General features: G+C 40.6%; 2 protein-coding genes across 2 annotated transcripts in view; one reads left to right on the top strand and one right to left on the bottom strand.

Moving 5' to 3' along the window:
- LOC139310059 (uncharacterized) overlaps nucleotides 1-14,788 on the bottom strand; it is a 649,177-nt gene that overhangs the window by 346,668 nt on the left and 287,721 nt on the right.
- The window catches only part of LOC139313469 (zinc finger protein Xfin-like), a 36,644-nt gene continuing 28,114 nt past the window's right edge, over nucleotides 6,259-14,788 (top strand). The window contains exons 1-2 of the mRNA XM_070939073.1: nucleotides 6,259-6,863; nucleotides 9,948-13,049. Of these exons, the coding sequence (XP_070795174.1) occupies nucleotides 10,428-13,049 (2,622 nt within the window). The 5' untranslated portion in view covers nucleotides 6,259-6,863; nucleotides 9,948-10,427. The remainder of the gene's footprint in view (nucleotides 6,864-9,947; nucleotides 13,050-14,788) is intronic.

Raw genomic sequence — 14,788 nt, forward strand, 5'->3', positions numbered from 1 at the left:
GTTTCTAACTGCTTGACAAATCGTACTCAACGTGTAATCCTCAATGGAGCTATCCCCACATGGAAGGAAGTAAGCAGGCCTACGAAGCAGGAAAAGGAGGGAACCACTTCCAAAAACCTTTGCCAAGGAAACTGCAAGGCCAGGCATCAAGACTGACCCAAAGGCACCAAAAACGAAGCTAAGTAGCGTCACGTTTCACTTTTTCACTTGGCTCAGTTGCAAAGATCGGCTGCCAGGAGTCGAAAGCCTTGGTGGAGACTGGACAGGCATGTTTTTCCACCTCCTGTCGCTAGATGGCGGTCAGGCAACGTCTGTGCCTAGAAAGCCATCAATACAGTGGTGCCATCCGTGATTGTGCTTAAAAAAGGAGTTTTAAACCATTGAGTACTGCATTGCTAGAAAGGAGGGGATGGGAGGAGAAGCGCAGAGGAACTTCCTCTTCCGGATGGCTGATGGGAGGAAGTTGGTGTGCAGAGCGGCTTTTCTGCTCTTCCCAGGGTCGGAGCAGCAGCTGGCAGGTGAGTTGAGGGCTGCAGGTGGGAGGAGAGTCCGGGAGCAAGTCGGGCTGTTCGGTTCCCTCCACGGCCTGGAAGCGGAGAAGCAACTGGGCTGAAGCCTCTCAGCTGCTGCTGCTGCAGGTTCCTTCCCTCCCCAAATGGAAGCCCACTGGTGCTGCAGGCTGGGAAACTGGGGGCTGCAATTTCTGCTGGTGGGAAGCTTGAAAAAGCCTCTTTCAAGTGGAGGTTGGTTCTTTGGGAATGGCTTCCCTCCAGAGGTTGTGGCTGCTCCGTCACTGGAGGGTTTTGAGGGGCGATTGGACAGCCATTTGTTCTGGATGGAATAGGGTCTCCTGCCTGAACAGGGGATGGACTAGAAGACCTCCAAGGTCCCCCAACTCAATTCTTCTCTTATGGACCTGATGTCTTCTGGGCAACAAGATCGGATTTATGTGTCTCTAGTCATTTCTGGGTTGTTTTGCTTCCATTTCTAGCTAACAAGCACCGTGTTTTCCTATTAGTGCCCCCATCTGTGTATTCACAAGGTTCAACTGTGCTTAACCCAGCACTTTTTAAAAACTAGCTATTGAATGTTTTGACTGTTCAGTTGTTTTTATTTATTTATTTATAAAATGTATTGGCCACCAACCTTACCATGACATAACTGTGGGCGGCTTAGAGACAGAAAATAATACATACACATTAAAATCTAAATAAATTGTAGGAAGAAAAATCCGGTCCGGTTCCAAGCCAGGAGAAAGGAGCTGGAAATAAAATGCTTAGTGACACAGATGCCAGTCCCAATTGCAGCCACTAAGTGAGGACTACTTCAATTGGGATGTCACCAAAGGGGTTATGGAAAGTATTTTCTGTCTTTACTTGGAGTTCGTGGCTTCCATGGGCATAAATGGTGCTTCAAATCTTGCAGAGGCTTTAGGCCTCATTTGGTCAGTTAAAGCCCCCACATCTGTCAAGTTAGTGTCATGCAGATTGTCAGGTGTGGCTCAATAAAATAAAAGAGAGTTCAAGTGTGTTTGTTAATAAGCCAACGCATTTCTTCAGCTGAATAAAGATGGGTCCCTCCTAAGAAGGAAGGAACCCTGAGCATAGTGAAAAGCAGATATTTATATATTTCTTTGCTTTCGCTTCATTACATAAGAGGCAGCTGGGACACGACACATAAGGCATAGAAATATAGAAATTATAAAAATTATAAAAATAGTCAAGCATGCCTTCTGTGATTTTGGTCACGTACCTGAACTTCGGCCTTAGAATCTCAACATATGAGCAAACATCAAATTGATCAGGTTCCTGATTAACATTAGCGCAGAAGGTATGATTGAGATATTTTTCAGGCTTGAAAGACATTGATTTTCTCCATATTTTCTGCGGTGGTTCTCCTCCTTCCTCTCCGACCGCTCACAGTTCGTGTTGACAGGGGGGCAGAGGTCGACTTCGAGGCGCCTTGCATGGGGAGTGCCGCAGGGGTCGGTCCTCTCGCCCCTTCTGTTCAACATTTATGTGAAGCCGCTGCGTGAGATCATCCGTGGTTTTGGGGTGAGAGTTCATCTGTACGCTGATGATACTCAGCTGTACATCTCCACCCCAGACCACCCTAACGATGCCCTTGATGTGATGTCTCGCTGCCTGGAGGCCATGCAGGTCTGGATGGGGAGAAATAGGCTCAGAGTCAACCCCTCCGAGTGGCTGTGGTTCCCGGTGTCGCGATATAGTCAGCTGGTGCCATCGCTGACTATTGGGGGTGAGTCCTTACCCCCCACAGAGAGGGCCCGCAATTTGGGCGTCGTCCTGGACGTACAGCTGTCTTTAGAAGAACATATGACGGCCGTGGCCAGGGGGGCTTTTAATCAGGTTCACCTGATCCTCCAGTTGCGGCCCTTTCTGGACCGTGACGCCCTGCGCACAGTCACTCATGCCCTTGTCACCTCCCGACTGGACTACTGCAATGCTCTCTACATGGGGCTCCTCTTTTTTTTTTTTTTTTTTATTGCAAAAGTTTTACAATTACATTTTCACCCCTTTTCCCCCCCCCCACCACCCACCCCAAACTTCCCAACCTCCCTAACCCTCCCTAACCCTCCCCTCCCCCCAGACTTCCATACAATATACTCATATCAGGTAAAAAAAACCCCTTAGTATAAAACTTGTATAAAACTTGAACCCCTCCCTCCCCCTTATAATTTTTCTTTTTATCTTCATTACATTAAAATATTTCTAATACATTATTTTCAAATAAAAGCTATTTGATACTTCCTAGTTTGATATTTGTTCTGAACATATTCTATCCACTTTTTCCATTCCCATTCATAAGTCTCTTGTGAACAATCTTTTAAGTATGCTGAAATCTTCGCCATCTCTGCAAAACTGGCCATCTTCAAAGTCCATTCCTCAATAGTGGGCAAAGCTTCGTTTTTCCAGTATTTACCTATCAACAATCTTGCTGCTGTTATCATATACAATATCAATTTTGTTTCACCCAATGTAAAACCTTTAACTATACCCAATAAAAACAATTGTGGAGAGAATTGAATTTTTTTCTTCAAAACATTCTGCATGACCCACCAAATTTTTATCCAAAAAGCCTTAACTTTCCTACAGGTCCACCAAACATGATAATATGTAGCATCCAAGCATTCACATCTCCAACATTTTGGCTGAACATTAGGGTACATACATGACAACTTTTTGGGGTCTAAATGCCATCTATAAAACATTTTATAGAAATTTTCCCTCAAATTCTGCGATTGTGTAAATTTAACGTTCTGAACCCAAATTTTTTCCCATGTTTCCAACATCACTGGTTCTTCAAAATTTTGTGCCCACTTAATCATACAATCTTTAACTAATTCGGTTTCTGAATCCCTTTCTAACAAAACATTATAGAGCCTTTTAATATGCATTGGACCTTTCTCTATTATATGTCTAACCAATTCTTCCTCATGCAACATAATACCAGTTTTTTGGTCCTCTTTCCATCTCAATTGCAATTGATTATATTGTAGCCAAGTTAAATTAATCCCTTCAGCCAACAGTGTCTGTAGTGTCTTCAGCTGCCATCTGCCCGCATCTGTAAAAAGAACCTCTTTATATAAACCCCCGCCCGAGTGACATATTTGTATTCCACAAAGTATGACCAAGATCCAGCCATAGCGGTATTTTATAATCCCATTTGAATCGGTGCTTCTTCCAAACTCTCATCAAAGAGTCTCTAAGTATATGGCTTTTAAATACTTTGTCGACTTTGTTGTCATAAAATAAGTAGGCATGCCATCCAAATTCAAAATCAAAACTTTCTACATTCAATATTCCAGTCTTTTTCCTTCCAAACCAATCACTTGTTAGAGTCAAAGCTGCTGCATCATAATATAGCTGTAGGTTTGGAAGTTTAAGACCTCCCCTTTCTGGAACATCTTGCATAATTTTCAATTTCACTCTCGGTTTTTTCTCGTTCCAGTCAAACTTATTCACTCCAGTTTGCCACACTTTCAATTGTTTATCACTTTTAAGCACCGGAATCATTTGAAACAAAAAAAGAAATCTTGGCAAAATATTCATCTTAACTGCTGCTATTCTTCCAAGTAGAGACAGTTGCAGTTTTTTCCAAGTCTCCATATCTTTCTGCACCTCTCGCCACAACACCTCATAATTATTTTGAAACAATTTCGTATTTGATTCTGCAACCTGGACTCCTAGATATTTTACCCTTGGTACAACCTCAAAACCTGCCCTCCTTTCAAGCTTGAAAGAGGGCAGGTTTCTTGAAGAGAACCCGGAGGCTCCAACTGGTCCAGAATGCGGCCGCGCAGGTGGTTATGGGCACAACTCGTTGTGCCCACGTGACACCCCTCCTGCGCGAGCTGCACTGGCTCCCAGTGGTCTTCTGGGTGCGATTCAAGGTGTTGGTTACCACCTTTAAAGCGCTCCATGGCATTGGACCTGGATACTTTCGAGACCGTCTTCTGCCACCAGTAGCCTCCCACCGGCCAGTTCGCTCCCACAGAGAGGGTCTCCTCAGGGTGCCATCGGCCAAATTATGTCGGCTGGCGACACCCAGGGGGAGGGCCTTCTCTGTGGGAGCCCCTGCCCTTTGGAATGATCTGCCCCCAGAAATTCGTAAAATCTCTGATCTCCGTGTGTTTCGCTGTGCCCTCAAAACCATGTTGTTCCGCCAGGCTGGGCTATCAATGTAAAGATTTTAATTGGTTTTAAATGGGATTTTAAATTTGGGGTTTTACAAATTGGGCCTATTATTTAATAATTTTAATTATTTTTAAATTTTGTCTGTCTTTCTGTTTTTAATTAGGCTGTACACGGCCCTGAGTCCTTCGGGAGAAGGGCGGTATAGAAATAAAATAAAATAAAATAATAAAATAAAATAAAATAATAAAATAAAATAAAATAAAATAAAATAAAATAAAATAAAATAAAATAAAATAAAATAAAATAAAATAATAAAATAAAATAAAATAAAATAAAATAATAAAATAAAATAAAATAAAATAAAATAAAATAAAATAAAATAAAATAAAATAATAAAATAAAATAAAATAAAATAAAATAAAATAAAATATAATAAAATAATAAAATAAAATAATAAAATAAAATAAAATAAAATAAAATAAAATAAAATAAAAATAAAATAATAAAATAAAATAAAATATAATAAAATAAAATAAAATAAAATAAAATAATAAAATAAAATAAAATAATAAAATAATAAAATAAAATAAAATAATAAAATAAAATAAAATAAAATAAATAAATAAATAAATATTGTTGATGTGTGTATTATTTCTCTCTGAATGTGTATCTCTTCAAATGCATAATCTCTCCCCAGGACTTCCAGATAAACAGTCATGTGAAAAAAAAGTACACTCTTCTTGACTTCTATGATTTTATATATTGGGACCTAGTAAAAATCAATTGGTCCTTAGAAGTTCTTAAAAGTAGGTTAATACAACCACAAAGGAACAACAACACATGACATATTATATCAGGTCATCTTTTATTTTATAAAAAGAAAGCCAAAACAGAGAAGTCATGTTTAAAAAAATTATGATTTATTAATTTGGAGAACCACCTTTAGCAGCAACAACTAGAAGTAATTCTTTTCTGTATGACTTTATCGATCTCTTGCAGCGTTGTGGAGGAATTTTGGCCCATTCTTCTTTACAACATTGCTTCAGTTCATTGAGGATTGTGGGTGTTTTTTATGCACAACTCTCTCGAAGTCTCGCCAATAGGGTTGAGGTCTGGACTTTGCAACACCTTGTTTCACCTTGACTGCCATTGCAACACCTTGTTTCTTTTCTTTTCCAACCATTCTGTTGTAGATTTGCTGATGTGTTTTGTGTCCATTGTCCTGTTGCATAATCCTATGTCAGCCAAGCTTTAGCTATTGGACAGATGGCCTCACTTTTGACTCTAGAATACTTTGGTTTATAGATGAGTTCATGGTCAACTCAAAGAGTGCAAAGTGTCCAGGTCCTGTGGCTGCAAAACAAGCCCAAATCATCACCCCTCCACCATCGTTCATGACGGTTTGTATGAGAAGCTTGTGCTGATGTGCTGTGTTTGGTTTTTGTCAAACATTTCACTGCATTACGGCCAACCAACTCCCCTTTGGTCTGGTCTGTGCAAAGGACAGTGTTCCAAAAGTCATGTGATTTGTTCAGATGCAACTTTGCAAACAGCTGTGCTGCTATGACTTTTTTAGAGAGAAGAGGGTTTCACCTCACAACCCTTCCAAACAAACCATACTTATTCAGTGTTTTTCTAATTGCACTGTCATGAATAGAGTCTGAGATACAGCTCTTTGTTTTTTAGTAATTTCTCTGGCCGTTGCATGGTCTGGCCTTGGGGTGAATTTTCTTGAATGTCCAGTCCTGGGAAGATTGGCAATGTTCTTGAATGTTTCCCACTTATTTATTTATTTATTTATTTATTATTTAAATTTTTATACCGCCCTTATCCCGAGGGATTCAGGACAGTGCACAGCCAGCAATAAAACACACATATACATAAAATTTAAAAACAATTTAAAATATATTAAATAATTTGGCTCCAATATTATTAAAAAAACTAAGACAATCATTAAAATTCATGTTTAGGCCAGCCCAGCTTATTGGAACAATAACGTCTTGAGGGCACGGCGAAAGGCGCATACGTCAGGGATCATCCGTATCTCCGAGGGCAATTCATTCCAGAGGGCAGGTGCCCCCACAGAGAAGGCTCTCCCCCTGGGGGTCGCCAGTTGACATTGTTTGATCGACGGCACCCTGAGGAGTCCCTCTCTGTGAGAGCGTATTGTTCGGTGGAAGGCTATCGGTAGCAGAAGGCGATCTCGTAAGTACCCAGGTCCTTATGAATAATCTTTTTAACAGATTAACAGAGTTGGAAGGGACCTTATAGGTCATCTAATCCAACCCCCCCACTCAAGCAGGAGACCCTAGACCATTTCTGACAAATGGATGTCCAATCCTTTCTTGAAATTCTCAAGTGATGAAGCTGCCACAACTTCCGAAGGCAAGTTGTTCCATTGGTTGATTGTTTTCACTGTTAGAAAGTTCCTCCTTATTTCTAGGTTGAATCTCTCCTTGGATCTTTGGAAAATAGCTTGACCCCGTCCGCTCTGTAGCAGCCCCTCAAATATTGGAAGACTGCTATCATATCTCTCCTGGTCCTTCTCTTCACTAGACTAGCCATGCCCGGTTCCTGTAACCATTCTTCATATGTTTTAGTCTCCAATCCCCTAAGCATCCTGGTTGCTCCCCTCTGCACTTTTTTTAGAGTCTCAACATCTTTTTTATAGTGTGGTGACCAAAACTGGATGCAGTACTGTAGGTGCAGTTTTACTAAGGCTTTATAGAGTGCTATTAGTACCTCACTTGATCTTGATTGTATCCTCTGTTAATGCAACTTAGGAGCAATTGATAAGGGCAATGTCAGCCTTCCGGTCACCGGGGCTGCCAATCGCACAGAGACCTTGGCCGCACCCCATATCGAGAGCTGCCAGATGTGATGGACATTCATGGGGGCCTGGCTTACATGCTGCACTGGGAGCCGCCAGCTCGGAGGCATGGCTATACCCACACGCCGCGCCGGGAACCACCAACTCAGCAGCACAAGGCCTCCATGGCTTGAAAAGTACCTGCTGGTGTTGAGGCGGTGCCCTGCTTTATCCTGGGTGGCGCAAAGCCTGCCAGGGCTTGATGGGAGATGAGGCCTGCGTGTGGTGCCCACAGCGTGTATGCCCTGCGCGCTGGGCTGTGTCATCACTCGACGCCACGTAAGAGGTGGGGGGTTATAGAGGCGGGTCCCAGGGATAATGGAGCTGTGGGGGTGGAGCTGACGTATATAAACGGTGGAGGGATTAACCACGTTAGCACTGACTTTGCCTATTGCCTGTTCGTCACTTTGTGCTGCTTGTTATAGCCTAATAGTGAGAAGAGTTAACCAGCAGAACGGCTTTCCTTCAGACATTGTGGTGCTCCATCACTGGAAACCTTTCAGAAGAGACGTAATAGCCACTTCTCCGAAATGATACAAGGTCTCCTGCTTGAGCAGAGGCTGGATTAGAAGACCTCCAAGGTCCCTTCCAATTCTGTTATTCTCTTCTGTTCTGTTGCGATGATATTTATGATACCCTGATAAGTAAAACCATAGAAATGAAAGAGGATGTACCGTATTTTTCGGAGTATAAGACGCACCTAACTTTTTTGGGTTTTTTTTTTTAAAGTTTTTATTTTTTAGACAAACACACATACAAACATACAATGTATTTTCTTTGAACAGAGTATTTGGCTGGTTCACAAATTTAAACAGTGTTTAGTCATTTCAATTAAATTTACAATTTGTATATTTCCTTTTTGCCATATTTATTCCACATCTATTTTTTTTTAAAAAACCAATTATTACCCTTCATCCTCATCTCTAATCTTAATCAAATTCAATTTTTCCCTTCTCTTCTATATTATACCCCTTTCCATTGTCATCTATTTTTATATCCATCCTCACATTGGTTAATTATGTAATATTACAATTGTTTAATACAAATTCAACATTTTAATATAAATCAATTAGTTATATAACTCTCTTTTTTTGTATATTAATCAATATGAACATGAATATTCCAATTATTTCCATGCAATCCAATTTCTTAAAAATCAATTAATTATATTTACCAATAAACCAAATATGTTACTCATTTTCACATCTTAAACTCTCCCAATAACCCTCATAGTTTTGCCCATATAATCCTCCAAACCACAACTTAATCATTTCTACTTTCATCACAATATATAATTAAAAATATTTCAATCATTACAATTTCCCTAATTAAATTTAAAAATGTTCTAGCTGTTATCCAAGCTATAATTTAATCCTTTTTACTTTCACCACCATATACCATTAAACGTATTTCAATTGTTACAGTTTATACTTAATCATATTTCTAAAAAAAATAAAAACTTATCATTGTCTAGATTTCAAAAATACAAAGACAAATATTCCAATTATTATTCATTTCATTTTTACAATCATGATTTCCCATTTATTTCTTACTACTATTCATATTTCAATTCTAAATATGTGTAACATTTTTCTCTTTCATTTCTTTTTCTCTCTTCCCATTTTTATTTTTGCCTTTTTCTTTCTCCTTTTTTTCTTTTGTGTTTAAAATCTTGAACTCTCCTCTTTTGCCCTAAATTTCCCATTGTTTGCACCTACCTTTTTTTGGTGAGGAAAAAGAGGAAAAAGAAATCTCCCTCTGCCTCTGCCTAATTTTGCCTCCTTACAGCAAACAGCCTGCTTTACTTTCAGTTTCGTTTTCAGCATAGCTTGATTAGCACAAGGAAAAAAAATCTGCAGCAATTTACCTCTTTGCAGCAAGCAGCAGAGCCCTGTGCAAACCAGCTGAGAGCAAATTATAGGAGAGTCGGGAAGCCGATCTAATCAACTTGTGCTAATTAGTCTATGCTGAAGCTGAAAGGAACTGTTTTTTCTTGCTGGTTGCTTGCAAGGAGGTAACTGCTGCGAGGCACAGGCCAAAGGGTGGGGACCAGTGGGTGGGCAGGGCTACATTCGGTGTATAAGACGCACCTGAATTTTCACCCCCTTTTAGGGGGAAAAAGGTGTGTCTTATACTCTGAAAAATACGGTACTTCTTTTTCTCTTGAAGTGTATGTGAAAACAACCATTTGCATTGCTAAGAATTTGTGATTGACCCAGTCAACAAGGGAATTTCATCATTGAATGGATATTCGAACTTGGAACTGGGTAGTCTTCCATGTGTCATGATTAATGTAAGAGCTTCTTTGAGTATTGTGGTATGTTTGCTTTTTCATAGTAATGTAACCCTTTTTCTTTTTTTCTCATCTTCTGCAGCCATTTCGTGCACAATAAAGATACATTTTTATTTGAATCTTATAGACAAAGAAGATGGCAATGAGCACTCTGGACAACTGAGGATAACAAGCAACATTGAACACCAAAGCAAGTCAGTCCAAAAATCAATATATCTTCCATTTCCTTCAGAGAGCCACACAATTCTTAATCTTCCTCAGCAAGTGAGAGGAAAATGAGAGAAAATCAAGAAGAGATTTCTAGCTGGGAAAAGCAAAGTGTAAAATTCAAGCATACATTACATGAAAAGTCAAGGGAGATTATTTTTCCATTGGGCAAAAGAGGGAAATATCTAGAAGTTACTGGGGAGGAAAAGGTCAATTGGAAAGCCACGTAGAGCAGATAGAGTTGTAGGCCCACTCTGGGAGGAAGAAAACGGCTTGAATAAAAACACTGCTAAACAAGGAATCATCCATATTTTTGACCTCCAAAGGAATATGAGTTCTGGAAAAGCTCCATAGATGTGCCGGTTGTGGGAAAGATACAATTTGCAAATCACAGCTGATTATGCCTGAGAGGATCCCGACTGGAGAAAAGCCATACAATACCCTAAATGTAGCAAAACCTCTGATCAGAACACCTCCATTGTGGTTCTTGGAAGGACCCACACGGGAGAGAAGCCCTACAAGTGCTCCCGATGCAGTAAATGCTTTAGGAAGCATGGCAACATGGACTCACACCAAGGAGAAACCGTTTGAATGTCCTGATTGTGAGAAATGTTTCTGTGATAAATCCAACCTGGTCATACACCTGAGGATTCACACAGGAGAGAAACACTTTAAGTGTCCTGATTGTGGAAAAAGCTTCAGTCGGCATTTCAGCCTGGTGACACATCAAAGGACTCACACAGGCGAGAAACCCTTTGAGTGTCCTGATTGTGAGAAAAGTTTCAGTCAGAATTCCAACCTGGTGAGACACCAGAGGACTCACACAGGCGAGAAACCCTTTGAGTGTCCTGATTGTGGTAAAAGTTTCAGTAACTATTCCACTCTGGTGAAACACCAGAGGACTCACACAGGAGAGAAACCCTTTGAATGTCCTGACTGTGGGAAAAGTTTCCGTCAGAATTACAACCTGGTTCAACACCAGAGGATTCACAGAGGCGAAAAACCCTTTGAATGTCCCGATTGTGGTAAAAATTTCAGTACCAATTTCAGCGTCATGACACACCAGAGAATTCACACAGGAGAAAAACCCTTTGAATGTCCTGACTGTGGGAAAAGTTTCCGTCAGCATTCCAACCTCATCAGCCACCAGAGGACTCACAAAGGAGAGAAACGCTTTGAGTGTCCTGATTGTGGAAAAAGCTTCAGTCGGCATTTCAGCCTGGTGACACACCAAAGGACTCACACAGGTGAGAAACCCTTTGTGTGTCCTGATTGTGAGAAAAGTTTCAGTAACAATTCCACTCTGGTGAAACACCAGAGGACTCACACAGGAGAGAAACCCTTTGAATGTCCTGACTGTGGGAAAAGTTTCTATCAGAATTCCAGCCTGATTCAACATCAGAGGATTCATACAGGAGAGAAACCGTATGAGTGTCCTGTTTCTGGGAAAAGTTTCAGTCAGAATTCCAGCCTTGTGATACACCAGAGGATTCACACAGGAGACAAACCCTTTAAATGTCTTAACTCTGGGGATAGTTTAAGTCAAAATTCTTACCTCGTTTCACACCAGAGCACTCATAAGGGAGAGAAACCGTTGGAATGTCCTGGTTCTGAGAAAAGTTTCAGTCAGAATTCCAGCCTTGTGATACACCAGAGGATTCACACAGGAGACAAACCCTTTAAATGTCTTAACTCTGGGGATAGTTTAAGTCAAAATTCTTACCTCGTTTCACACCAGAGCACTCATAAGGGAGAGAAACCGTTGGAATGTCCTGGTTCTGAGAAAAGTTTCAGTAAGAATTCCAGCCTGGTGACACACGAGAGGACTCACACAGGAGGTAAACCATTTGAATGTCCGCACTGTGGGAAAAGTTTCAGTAACAATTCCACTCTAGTGAAACACCAAAGGATTCACACAGGAGAGAAACCATTTGAATGTCCTGTTTGTGAGAAAAGTTTCAGTCAGAATTCCCACCTCATAAAACACCAGAGGATTCACACAGGAGAGAAACCCTTTGAATGTCCTGATTGTGGTAAAAGTTTCAGTCACAATTCCACCCTAGTTCAACACCAGAGGATTCACACAAGAGAAAAACCCTTTGAATGTCCTGACTGTGGGAAAAGTTTCAGTCAGAATTCCAGCCTGGTGAAACACCAGAGGACTCACACAGGAGAAAAACCCTTTGAATGTCCTGACTGTGGGAAAAGTTTCCGTCAGAATTGCAACCTGGTTCAACACCAGAGAATTCACAGAGGCGAAAAACCCTTTGAATGTCCTGACTGTGGTAAAAATTTCAGTACCAATTTCAGCCTCATGACACACCAGAGAATTCACACAGGAGAAAAACCCTTTGAATGTCCTGACTGTGGGAAAAGTTTCCGTCAGAATTCCAACCTCATCAGCCACCAGAGGACTCACACAGGAGAGAAACTCTTTGAGTGTCCTGATTGTGGTAAAAGTTTCAGTCAGAATTCCAGCCTGGTGAAACACCAGAGTATTCACACAGGAGAAAAACCCTTTGAATGTCCTGACTGTGGGAAAAGTTTCAGTCATTATTCCAACCTCATCGACCACCAGAGGACTCACACAGGAGAAAAACCCTTTGAATGTTCTGACTGTGGGAAAAGTTTCAGTAAGAATTTCAACCTGGTTCAACACCAGAGGATTCACACAGGAGAGAAACCGTTTGAATGTTCTGATTGTGGTAAAGGTTTCAGTACGAATTCCACCCTGGTGAAACACCAGAGGACTCACACAGGAGAAAAACCCTTTGAATGTCCCGATTGTGGTAAAAGTTTCAGTACCAATTTCAGCCTCGTGACACACCAGAGAATTCACACAGGAGAAAAACCCTTTAAATGTCCTGACTGTGGGAAAAGTTTCCATCAGAATTCCAGCCTAGTTCAACACCAGAGCACTCACACAGGAGGGAAACTATATGAGTGTCCAGACTGTGGGAATGATCCCAGTACTAAGGTTAACCTTATAAATCATGTACTTATACACAAAGGGGAGAAATTATTTTAATGCCCCTTGTGTGGACGATGCTTCAGGAAACTTTCCACTCTTATTGCACACAAAAAATCTCCTGAGGCCCCAAGCGATTAATGTAGAGAAGGGTTGAATTTCATTTCTAGTGTCCCAGTGTAAGTCCAGCTGAGAAATTGACTATTTAAATTGATTAAATTAAATAGAATTTGCCTGATTTTTTGTAGGCAAATATGTAATGGTATTAGATGGTGCAGAGGAAAGAAAAAGTTGGAACATATTACTTTGATAATGGCTATCTTGCTTTCAGCATAAGAAGTTGCTGGATATTTATTTTTGTAGAAATTTGGCAATTATGTAAAAATCTTTTTGGGAATGTTCTTTGAATTTTTGTGATGGTGGATGATAGAAATGCTATGTGCCAGGAATCCCAGCCTTTTTCTCCCTGGATCCCCCCAAGATTTTCAGCCTCAGAATTCTCCAGCCAGCATCTCTTGGGGATTGGAGCCCTGAGACTATAGATTGTGGCTCCTCATATAAGGAGAAAGCAAGATGAGAAGAGACACAGAGGGGGTTCAAAGTTTATCTTTTCCTAACAGTTCCAGGAATTCAGTGCACCAAGCATGTCTGTTCAGATTGTGTCAAGAATGAGGCACGCAAGTGGAAGAAACTATATGAATAGCAAATATATTGGGGGAGTTTAGGGCAGTGATAAAAGCAATGTAAAATTTCAGATGTAAAGGCTGTTCTGCCCTGCAGGTGACCTTCATGGTTCAAAAGCCAAAAGAAGCAATTTGATTGAAACATGTCAATTGCTACATATTCCTTTTCTCCCCAGATTTTATTCCATTTGTGGTACATGCTTTAAAACTGGTTCTCCTTCATAGTAGGGGTGACTTGTTGTGATTTTATGGACACCTTTTGTTGGAAACAATATGGAACTCTCATGCCATTGCTGTCTTTTGTGATTTTTTTTTTACCTAGCAAGCAAACACAGGATTTCCTAGTGGTGCACCATCCATTTATTATCCTGGAAGAACTGGGCTTTACCTAGGATTTTTTTTAATAATAGCTCTTTGACCATTTGGGATATTCAGTTTTATAGACAGTCCTCGCTTACTGCTTACTACTCAGCCTTCAAAATTACACTGGTGCTTAAAAAGTAGTTCCTCAAAGTTGTGCCCATCACAGTTATTTGGGGGTGGGACTGACTGGCAATTACGATACTTGTGGTGTCCCACAGTCATGGAATTGGGTTCCGATAAACAAAATTGACAGGAAGTTGCAAGTCCCACTCATGGTACATTGTACTGAACAGAACACGGTGATTCGCTTGACTGTTTTTCACACGACCATTGCGGCATCCCCATGGTCACATGTTCAAAATTCAGATGCTTGGCAAAACACCCATAATTATGATGGTTGCAGCGTCCCGGACTCAAGTGATCCTCTTATGTCACCTTCTGACCAACAAAGTCAACAGGGAAGCCAGATTCGCTTAACAACCGTGTGACCAATTTAACAACTGCAGTGATTCATTTAGGAACTGTGGCAAAAAAAGTTGTAAAATGGGGCAAAACTCACTTAACAGATTTCTCACTTAGCAACAATGAAATTTTGGGCTCAATTGCAGTTGTAAGTCAAGGACCACCTGTATTTACATAAAGTATCAGTGTTGTAGACAAAATAACGGACTGGGCAAGCTCTTCAATGCAGGAAAGAGTTTATTTGCGCAAGGTTCAAACAGTCCAAAGACAGCTAAGGGTCTGAAC

This window comes from Pituophis catenifer, unplaced genomic scaffold (assembly GCF_029215685.1).
Source record: "Pituophis catenifer annectens isolate HBS135680 unplaced genomic scaffold, rPitCat1.0.hap2 SCAF_2, whole genome shotgun sequence".
Taxonomy (NCBI): domain Eukaryota; kingdom Metazoa; phylum Chordata; class Lepidosauria; order Squamata; family Colubridae; genus Pituophis; species Pituophis catenifer.